Here is an 11301-nt window from a genome sequence, read left to right on the forward strand (position 1 = left end):
GTCCGCTCAAACCAAGTTTCAGCGGACAGTTGTTCGGAATTTCCGAAAAACTTTGTTAGTCAGACTGTCCGCTGAAACTGTCCGCTGAAGCCCACACACGAGCGGACTGTCCGCCGAAACACTGTTCAGCGGACAAAGTTGAGCGAACAGTCCCCGCGTGTGTACGCGGCCTTACTGTCTAAGCATCCACATAGGTTAACAAATGTCCCCTGCCTCCAACTATGGAAAATAGAAGTGCAACTTCCTACAGAGGAATGCTTGTCTGAGGGATTGGCAAACACAGTGCCAAGAATTGCAGGTAGATAAGGAGCCAAACTTGAAAGGGTCTGGAAGTGGATGTTGAGAGAATGGAGAAACAAAAAGGGGCATTTCTTAGCAGATAGAGAGGAAAAGGACTATGCAGTTTGTACCCGAGGTCTTTCGGTTAAGAAAGACGGGTGTTTTTGCTAGCAGTAGCATCCTTGATATTACCAAGAGATGACTCAGATTCTGTCCATCACATTTGCTATAAAAGCCCTATCTGTACACCTCCCCACCCCATAAAGACAATGAATAATCTGTTATGGTGAACAAGAAACCCTAAAACGTATAATGTGCAAAAGAGACATCACTGGGAAAAAAAAATGTCCTGGCCTCAAGGGTTTTAGGGGGAATAAATAAATATATCACTTTACTGCATATGGTTCCCATGCCATACCTCGGCCCCTACCAACAGTGAAATATATGTAGAAGGGCTTACACTTAGAGGCTGTAAGTGGCAACAAGAAGTAGTAACTCTCAACAGTCCAGTTTTTGTTTACACTGTTGCCCCTATAGCATTGTTTACAAAGTTATCATGCGTTTAACAACTAAAATCTCACATTACAACATTAAAACTAGTGTCTGCATTTTAGCTTGTGTAGCCTTTAAAGTAGGCAGACAATGCATGCCCCCCCCCCCCCCCCACCCGTGGAAAAACATACCCTACCGTTTAACATGTGCCAATGATTTTGCTTCAGGTAAACTGCTTGATTACTTCATAGACCCAAGGAGTTTTGCAGAGTATTAGAAGCTGGTTCTCTGGTATTATTTTGAATGCTTTATTGCTCTGTGAAAGTCTGAGCGGTATATTGATGTTCATAACAACCAGTACCAAGAGCTCAGCTCAGGCATTTGCTCCAATCTACTTGATATTAACCAGGTGTGAATATGATTTGTTGTTTCCAATAAAGAGATACAGATCTCAAGTTGCAGAGTCATTGACCTGAAATGCTGTCTCAATAACAGAAGTTTTGATATCTTCCAGACTTGATAAAAATAAAAAAAATAAAAAAATTCTTCCACAACAAAAATAAACCATAATGTAATCATGACCATTGTCAGGTATTTAAACCTAATTCTGATTTAGCAGATGGGGCAGTCGGTTAAGGGAGTCTCACCACCCCACCCCCTTTCCCTGCACTGTAATGGTTACAGTGCAGTCTCCTTTATATCACAGTCCTCCCTGCAGTCATTCAACCCCAATCGCAGTCATCCCTGCAGTCATGGCCCCCAATCGCAGTCATCCCTGCAGTCATGGCCCCCAATCGCAGTCATCCCTGCAGTCATGGCCCCCAATCGCAGTCATCCCTGCAGTCAAGGCCCCCAATCGCAGTCATCCCTGCAGTCAAGGCCCCCAATCGCAGTCATCCCTGCAGTCAAGGCCCCCAATCGCAGTCATCCCTGCAGTCAAGGCCCCCAATCGCAGTCATCCCTGCAGTCAAGGCCCCCAATCGCAGTCATCCCTGCAGTCAAGGCCCCCAATCGCAGTCATCCCTGCAGTCATGGCCCCCAATCGCAGTCATCCCTGCAGTCATGGCCCCCAATCACAGTCCCCCCTGCAGTCATGCCCCCCCAATCACAGTCCTCCCTGCAGTCATGCCGCCCCAATCACAGTCCTCCCTGTAGTCATGCCCCCCAATCACAGTCCTCCCTGCAGTCATGCCCCCCCAATCACAGTCCTCCCTGTAGTCATGCCCCCTAAATCACAGTCCTCCCTGCAGTCATGCCCCTCCAATCACAGTCCTCCCTGCAGTCATGCCCCCCCAATTACAGTCCTCCCTGCAGTCATGCCCCCCCAATCACAGTCCTCCCTGCAGTCATGCCCCCCCCCAATCACAGTCCTCCCTGCAGTCATGCCCCCCAATCACAGTATTCCCTGCAGTCATGCCCCCCCCTCAATAACAGCCCTCCCTGCAGTCATGGTCCCCCAAACACAGTCCTCCCTGCAGTCATGGCACCCATTGCAGTCCACCCTGCATTTCCTCTTTAAAAGCAAAGTGCCCCTTTCAATCTCTGCCTCCCCTGCAGTGTCATACCTTTGGTAGGGCAGAGGCAGTTAGCAGCCTGCGTCTATTCCCCCAGGTCTATGCAGATCAGAACCGAGCACGGGAACCAACATACATCATAGTAACAAGGGAGTGATTACCCGCTTGTTATTATGAAATGAAATTATGAAATCCCTGTCCCGACTTGCAAGTGCTTTCGCCCCCTGCCCTGCTAATAGAATGACATCAGTCGATGGGCTAGAGGCCTGGGAGAATAGACACAGGCTGCTAAATGGCCTGTGGTAGGACAAACCTCCCACTGTGCGACGGCAGCCCACTGAACAAGAGGAATACACTGATCAGCGCTGCAGCTATAGCTGATCTTGTGCAAAAATCTGACAGGGTGGTTGTACAGAAGTTGGTTGTTAGCTCAACTTCTGTACAACCACCTTGTTTATACACAAGTAGAAATTCAGCCAGTCCTTGCTGAATTTTCGATCCATGTATGTCCGGGCTTAACGGCATAAATCTTTGAGCCCTTTGTTTACAGTTTTGGCAACAGTCCTTGCAGACCAAAACACCACAGTGCATCCGGAAAGTATTCACAGCGCTATACTTTCTTCCATATTTTGTTATGTTACAGCCTTATTTCAAAATAGATTAAATTCATAATTTTCCACAAAATTCTGCAAACACCCCATTAAGACAACATTAAAGAAGTTTGTTGGGAAAGGTTGCAAAATTATAAATAAAATAAGTCACATGTACATAAGTATTCACAGCCTTTGCCATGACACTCATAATTGAGCTCTGGTGCATTTTGTTTTCACTGATCATCCTTGAGATGTTTCTACAACTTGATTGGAGTCCACCTGTGGGAAATTCAGTTGACCGGACATGATTTGGGAAGGCCCACACCTGGCTATATAAAGGTCCCACAGTTAACAGTGCATGTCAGAAAACAAAGCCATGAAGTTCAAGGTATTGTCTGTAGACCTCAGACAGAGGACTGTATCGAGGCACAGATCTGGGAAAGGGTGCAGAAACATTTCTGCAGCATTGAAGGTCTTAAAGTGGTTGTAAACCCTTACAAACCACTTTGACCTACAGGTAAGCCTAGATTAAGGCTCAACTGTAGGTCCAAGAAATATCTCCTAAACCTACACGGTTTAGGAGATATGAAAAGACAGGCACAGCTGTCTACGGTGCATTCGCCGTAGAAAGCCGTTAGCAGCATGCAGTTAGTGGCGACTCCCATGTGCATGCACGGGAGTGACGACATCGCTGCTCCGGCGATGTGAGTGGCCGGAGAAGCGATACCGGAAGAAGATGGACGCTCCAGACTACAGGGGACAGCGGTGACATCGCTGGCTCCTGTGTCAGGTAAGTGACACATAATAGGCTACTATGTGATGCATAGTAGCCCATAATGCTTTACCTTTGCAGGGAGACAAAGAGGAAGTAAAACCCATCAGGCTTTACTTCCTCTTTAATGAGCACAGTGGCCTCCATCATTCATAAATAGAAGAGCTTTGGATGCACCGGGACTCTTTCTAGAGCGGGCCACCCCTGCCAAAATGAGCGATTGGGGTAGAAGAGCCTTAGTCAGGCAGGGAGGTGACCAAGAACCTGATGGTCACTCTGACAGAGCGCCGTAATTTTTCTGTGGAAAGAGGGAAACCTTCCATAAGAACCACCATCTCTGCAGCACTCCACCGACCAGGACTGTATGGTAGAGTGGCCAGACAGAAGCCACTCCTCAGTAAAAAGGCACATGAAAGCCAGGAAACCAGGCAATGCACATCACCTGTCCAATGCCATCCATACAGTGAAGTATGGTGGTGGCAACATCATGCTGTGGGGATGTTTTTTAGTGGCAGGAACAGGCAGAATAGTCAGGATTGAGGCAAAGATGACTGCAGGACAGACATGCTTGGTGAAAACCTGCTCCAGAGCGCACTGGACCTCAGACTGGGGCGAAAGTTCTTCTTCCAACAGGACAGCGACCCTAAGCACACAGCCAATATAACAAAGGAGTGGCTACGGGACAACTATGTGAATGCCCTTGAGTGGCCCAGCCAAAGCTCAGACTTGAACCTGACTGAACATTGCCGGAGAGATCTGAAACTGACCAAAAATAGATGTGCCAAGGTTGTGGCATCATACTCAAAAAGACTTGATGCTGTAATTGGTGCCAAAGGTGCTTCAGCAAAGCATTGAGCAAAGGCTGTGAATACTTATGTACATGTGATTTTTTATTTTTTTATATTTAATAAATTTGCAAAGATTTCTAACAAACGTCTTTTATATTGTCATTATAGGGTATTGTTTGTAGAATTTTGAGAAAAATAATGACTTTAATCCATTTTGGAAAAAAGCTGCAACATAACAAAATGTGGAAAAAGTGAAGCGCTGTGAATACTTTCCGGATGCGCTGTAATTACTTACCACCTGGTAGCTTGAGTAAAACTAAACAAAAAAAATCATATGCAATGTAAGAGCACAATAACTTTTTTTTTTTAATAGAGTTTATAACCAATAGCATTGCAAAAATTTTCCCAAAACGATATGTACCCTTATTCCAATTTCAAGGACAATGTGTAGGTTTTGAAACAGGATATTGTGTTGAACTTTTGATTGTAACTGGTACAGCTATTCTCATAACTCAAGCAGCTACATTTTTCCCATCATATTTTTTTTCGAATTATGTGGTGTAGGTCATAGAATGAAAAGATGCAACTTTTCCTTTTTTTGATTGATGAACTTTTAAACTTAATTTGTGGTGGAAAAAAATCTTATCTGCACAAGTGCTTTATGGTATTAAAACTCATAATATCTGGTCTTGACTGAAAATGAAGAATCCACTTACTGCTCAAATCTTCTGTTGCGAAGGTCACCGTTGTTAATCCGGACGATACAGTCGTTCTCACGAAAAAGGTTCTCCCGTTCAGCTTTGCCACCTTTCTCTAGCCGTTTTACTAATAACCCGAGTGTTCTGCAACATTAACATCACAAATGATTACACATGCAGGACTAGGGCTGCTACTTAATGGCTTGTGCAGATGACAATATTCATACAATATATGAGCAAAGCAAAATATTAACATTCCCTGAAGAAAACAAGGTTAAACTAGCAGAAAGAATAACCTCTTTTTTTTTTTTTTTTTTAAGAAAAAATTCTGCAAGTAGGTACAGACTAGAAATGTAATTCAAGTATAATTCCATAAGTACACATCTATAAAATATATATACCTACAAATAAAATAGAAAAAAAAAAAAAACTATAAAAGGTTAAATTAAATCTCTCCAAAGAGCTACAAAGCATTAAAAGCCTGGTCAACCAACAACCGTATGTTTATAAGACAAACTATCATAGTAAACTCTTACATATACCCAGTGAAGTGATGAGCTTCAGGTTATACACAGATGAAACAAATCCTCCTACATAAGGTGTACCAGTTTATCTACGGCTATCTGTCCCCTACATTCATACAAAGTGCAGGATTTACAAAAAATATTTAAACTCTGCAAAGCAGGGGGCGGGGAGCTGATGTTACACTTTGCAAGGAGAGTTCTGAGAGCTGATTGGAGGGTAAGGGACACACCTCCTTCACACCGCACACAGGAACAAATCTGAGTCTGTCAATCACAGGCTATGCTCTCCCCTCATCCTTTTTCTCTTGGTATCAGGAAAACTAGTTAGAAGTGATTAATGATGAAAGCCGAGGAACAAGGCAGCAGACAGAAATGACACTTGGTGCTATGGATTAAGACAAGTACACACTATAGAATGATATGCTTGGTTTATATTTCATTTCTGAGGTTCACAAACACTAAGAAAAATCAAACTACTATTAGCTACTAAGGCTTCATGCACACAAGACGCCGGTGAAAACTCTGCTCAAAAAAATCTGAAACATTTAGAAACACCTGTTTTACAGCGTTTGCGTTTATAAAGATAACATGTAGACCCTCCCCAAGCTCTCAAAGCATGTTTTTTTTTTTTTAACTATTTCTGCCATATGGGATTTGTCCCATAATTGCATGCGATTCTGAATTACTTCAATTAATTGGTTTTGGGTTACATCGGTAGTCATTTTCAGAAATGTGTCTTCCAAGATGATCAACTTGCTAATCACAATCCAAGGTGTGGACAAGCCTAGTTTGGGGGAAGGGGGGTGGCTTGTGGAAAAAAGTTTCAGTTTCATGAAGGATGGGTGTTCAACATGGAAACATGGTGGGGGGTTGGGGCTGACTAGACATTGGTACGCAGGTTTTTCTGTGTGAAAAAAAAGACAATGCTATGGTTTGGCCAGACCAAGTGGAGTCACTGATTAGATTAGTAATTGGATGAGGGTTTGGGGCAAAGAAGTGGAGGCATTCCTCATTGTCCAAGTACTGGAAACAGATATTTTATGGGATTGTATCACAAAGTAAATACGCTCTATGAATTATATAAAGTAATTACAACATTTTTGTAAACTTTTTTTTACTGTTTTCTATGGTTTTCCATCATATTACTGAGTTTTCAAGTCCAAAAAATTGGGTTCCTTTAAAAACGCTTATAAACACAAACACGGCTAAACGCGGGTGCCGCGTTTTGTGTCTGAAACGTGGAAATTTTTGCGTCTGAAACCATTTTTTTGCTTCTGGAAAAACGAGGTTAAACGCAACTGCATAAAAACAGAAAAAACGAGACTGCGTACATGGACACATAGGATAACATTGAATGAGTTCAGGGGCAGTTGGAAAAAAAAAGTGTCCAAATGCCTCTGAACACGCGTTAAACAGCGTCTCCTGTGCATGAGGCCTTAGGCTATCGAACACACTGCAATTGCGCAAGAATCAAAGTCCACTCAATTTATAAAATTTGCGTTATCTATGACCAACTGTGTCTAGAGCACAGACTACATTACGTAGTCAAAAGGAAGTCAGTAGGACAGTTTAAAGGCCCCTTTCACACTGATGCTGCACAGCACAGTGTACCTGCTGGTGACTGACTTCTGCCTGCTCCACTGACTTCTACTATGTCTCACGGTTTTGGTGCATTTTCAGAAAGCGCACCAAAAACAAAGGACATCATAGTAGTCAATGGGAAAGTGTAGCTAACCAGTGCACACAATGCTTTGCACTCGTGGTGTGGCAAATGCGCACCACATCAATGTGAAAAGGGTCTAAAGCAGTACTTAACTGTCCACACCTCACCCTATGTTTTTTTCCCCACTTATCTGTATAGTGCTATTCAAAAATCATACTTCACAAAGTGAATCCAGCGTTGTCCTGCATCACCATCTTGGTTCTCTTCAGCTGACTATTCTAGGTATAGGCAGCCAGCACCAATGATGCACTAGACTCACCAAATGTAGCCATTTTTAATGATTTTGAGTGCCAAGCCATTAAAATATTTGTGAGGTACTTATTTCTGTCTGATCTCATTTGGGGGATTATTCCCAACTTTCTGCACCAGTGAAAACCATCTCCACATTCAGTATTACAGGAAGTGACAGACATCAATAAAACATTGGCAAATGTTCTAGTCTATCTGTATCTATCTATACGAGTCCCTGCTGCAAAGATTTCCAGCCACTTTATGTCTCAGCAATGAAACCTGGCTCTAACACTTAGAAATTCAGAAACAGCGAGAGACAAAAGAACAAGTGTCCTATAGGCAAAACTTTTTTTTTTTTTTTGGGAATACAGTAAGGAAGTAAGGCAGGGTTATAACCCTGTCAGTTCTTTTTTTGCTATCTGTGCCCCATGGGCACTTTCTGCCCCATAACCAGAACAGGAAGTGAAAGGTATTCTCTGCAAATGGAATCCAACCCCCCAAACTAGTGTCCACATTAATAGAGTTCCACTCTAGTCCTGTTTTGGGATCTTTTAATTTTACTTTCATTGAAAATGAAAGTTTCAATGATAATTAAATGTAAAGTAAACAAGATAAATAAAGAGGCAGACTCCACAACAGCCACAGAAAGCAATAAAAACCTGACATGGGTTTTAACCCCCTCCACTCTATCCAAAGGTTATTTATAAAAAAAAGCAAAAAAAAAAAAAAAAAAAACTTACCTTTAGTTATACTTTACCTTTTTTGACTGACTATAGGTTTAGGTTTGTACCAAGTATGTTTGAATCTGCTAACTGTTGACTCACTACCTCTGCTGGAAGCTTATTCCAAACATCCACTACTCTCTTGGTAAAATACTTGCCAAGATTAGTTGGCATAAGTTACTTAAGATAAGTCACTGTGTTCTTGAAGTTAACTAACTTCAATAACAGCGTACGTTTATATATGGCCGCATATATAGGTGGTTTTACCAGGATCATGGTTGAGGCTACAACCAAGATCCTGGTACGTTTTTTTTCAGAAGGCAATTCCCCATACAGCTGCTCAGGTGGCGGAGGGGGGTCATCTATGACTTGCAGCTGCCTTTCCCCGGGCGCCCTTATCTCACCGATAGCATCAGCTATACCGACGTTGGTTCCTCCCCCTCTGCCACGTCAGAAACTGGAAGTGATGAGAATTTTGTCACTACTGGTTTTGATTTGTTTACAAACCGTTACTAGCTTAAACATCTGATCAAATCGATCTTGGCCCTTATAAAGAGGACCTGTGGCAGCCCATGCTATCGCAAGGGATGTTTAACTATGTGATGGCAAAAATATATATTATATATGAAAGGGACAGCGAACAAATTCGTTAACACATATGTAAATGGCACCACACATGTCCAGTATCACAGCAAACATCACAATGACAGCAATAATTCTAGTGCCAGACTTCCAGTGCAACTCTGAACTGGTAACCTATAAAGTATTTTAAGGTATTGCTATTCGCGGGCGTACGCAATTTTTAAGTGTGACATGATAAATATGTATTCTGCATATCATCTTTTATATTTTAACAAAAATATTATATTGTGTGCGTACTGAAATTCATTAAAATGTATTTTTCCTGAAAATTTGTATTTAATAAAGTGCTCCGCAAATATGTGGCATAAAAAAAAAATGCAACTACAGCCATGTGTACCACCTGTCCTACCCTATTAGATTGTAAGCTCTTCTGAGCAGGGCCCTCTTAATCCTCTTGTATTTTATTGTATTGTAACTGTATTGTCTCCTTTTATATTGTAAAGCGCTGTGTAAATTGTTGGCGCTATATACATTCTGAATAATGATAATTATATTATCCAAGGCCTTTGCTCAAAAAAAATAAAATAAAAAATATTATATATATATATATATATATATATATATATATATATATATATATATATAATGTTTAAGGGGTTCTAAGTTATTAAGTTCATATTGAAAATACTGCCCTCCTGTTTGGCTGGAGTTGGACTAATAACCTCCTTCCCCATCCAATGATACTGAAACAAGTAATAACTCCTGAATTGGGGACACAATATTACCAACTGTTTCATAGTAGCGAGAGTTCTCCATAATTGAAGACTGGATATAAGAGTAAAAAAAAAAATAGTCATTTTTACTGCTGTGCAATAACTTGTGCAACAACAGAGACAAGGTTCATATCTCGTGGTAAAATATCAATGATATTAAAGGCAACAAAAACCCCACAGAACTTGGACTGTAGATCTGTGTTTTATATGGTCAAGGAACTGTGTAGCCTCCAATATCCTTGGGTCATACAGCAGACAATGCAATATACGGTGTGTACTACAGATATCTTCTATAGATGATCTTTTTCAAATGTTACAAATAATGTTTTCTCTACAAGTGTGTGTCTATTTAAAGGTCTGAATAGTGTTACTAAGGAACATTTAGAGAGAAAGTAAAGGTGACACCGTATAACATTTCACGATAAGTAAACCACAAAAGTCGAACGGCATATAGTGACTAAACAATCAAGAATGTAAGAATAAGCCCACAAAGCTTATTGCGATAGCTATTTCTTTCTTCCAGCAGCAATAACTGGCCTTTCCAATTCTATAGTTGATAATCACAATCCTAGTGACTGCGATGTACTGAAGTGCAATAGATATGTACACAAAAGGGAAACAACTGTTTAAATATTTATATATACACACACACAATTAGGTCCATAAATATTGGGACATCGACAATTCTAATCTTTTTGGCTCTATACACCACCACAATGGATTTGAAATGAAACAAGATGTGCTTTAACTGCAGACTTTCAGCTTTAATTTGAGGCTATTTACAACCAAATCAGGTGAACGGGGAAGGAATTACAACAGTTTGTATATGTGCCTCCCACTTTTTAAGGGACCAAAAGTAATGGGACAGATTAACAATCATCCATCACACTTTCACTTTTTAATACATGGTTGCAAATCCTTTGCAGTCAATTACAGCCTGAAGTCTGGAACACAGACATCACCAGACGCTGGGTTTCATCCCTGGTGATGCTCTGCCAGGCCTCTACTGCAACTGTCTTCAGTTCCTGCTTGTTCTTGGGGCATTTTCCCTTCAGTTTTGTCTTCAGCAAGTGAAATGCATGCTCAAATCGGATTCAGGTCAGGTGATTGATTCGGCCATTGCATAACATTCCACTTCTTTCCCTCTTTGGTTGCTTTAGCAGTATGCTTCGGGTCATCGTCCATCTGCACTCTGAAGCACCGTCCAATGAGTTCTGAAGCATTTTGCTTAATATGAGCAGATATATTGCCTTGCCTGAAACACTTCAGAATTCATCCTGCTGCTTTTATCAGCAGTCACAGCATCAATAAATACAAGAGAACCAGTTCCATTGGCAGCCATACATGCCCACGCCATGACACTACCACCACCATGCTTTACTGATAAGGTGGTATGCTTTGGATCATGAGCAGTTCCTTTCCTTTTCCATACTCTTCTCTTCCTATCACTCTGGTACCAGTTGATCTTGGTCTCATCTGTCCATAGGATGTTCTTCCAGAACTGCGAAGGCTTTTTTAGATGCCATTTGGCAAACTCTAATCTGGCCTTCCTGTTTTTGAGGCTCACCAATGGTTTACATCTTGTGGTGAACCCTCTGTATTCACTCTGG

At 41.5% G+C, this 11301-nt stretch overlaps 1 protein-coding gene across 11 annotated transcripts in view; it reads right to left on the reverse strand.

Annotated features, from left to right (window-relative positions):
- Positions 1–11301, reverse strand: part of PARD3 (par-3 family cell polarity regulator) — an 835070-nt gene that overhangs the window by 457609 nt on the left and 366160 nt on the right. For all 11 annotated transcript variants that reach the window (XM_077491101.1, XM_077491100.1, XM_077491097.1 and 8 more), the window contains one exon: positions 5155–5280. In XM_077491101.1, coding sequence (XP_077347227.1) covers positions 5155–5280 — 126 coding nt within the window. The remainder of the gene's footprint in view (positions 1–5154; positions 5281–11301) is intronic.

This window comes from Lithobates pipiens, unplaced genomic scaffold, assembly GCF_037356315.1.
Source record: "Lithobates pipiens isolate NorthernLeopardFrog02 unplaced genomic scaffold, aLitPip1_a1.2 Scaffold_19, whole genome shotgun sequence".
Lineage (NCBI taxonomy): Eukaryota > Metazoa > Chordata > Amphibia > Anura > Ranidae > Lithobates > Lithobates pipiens.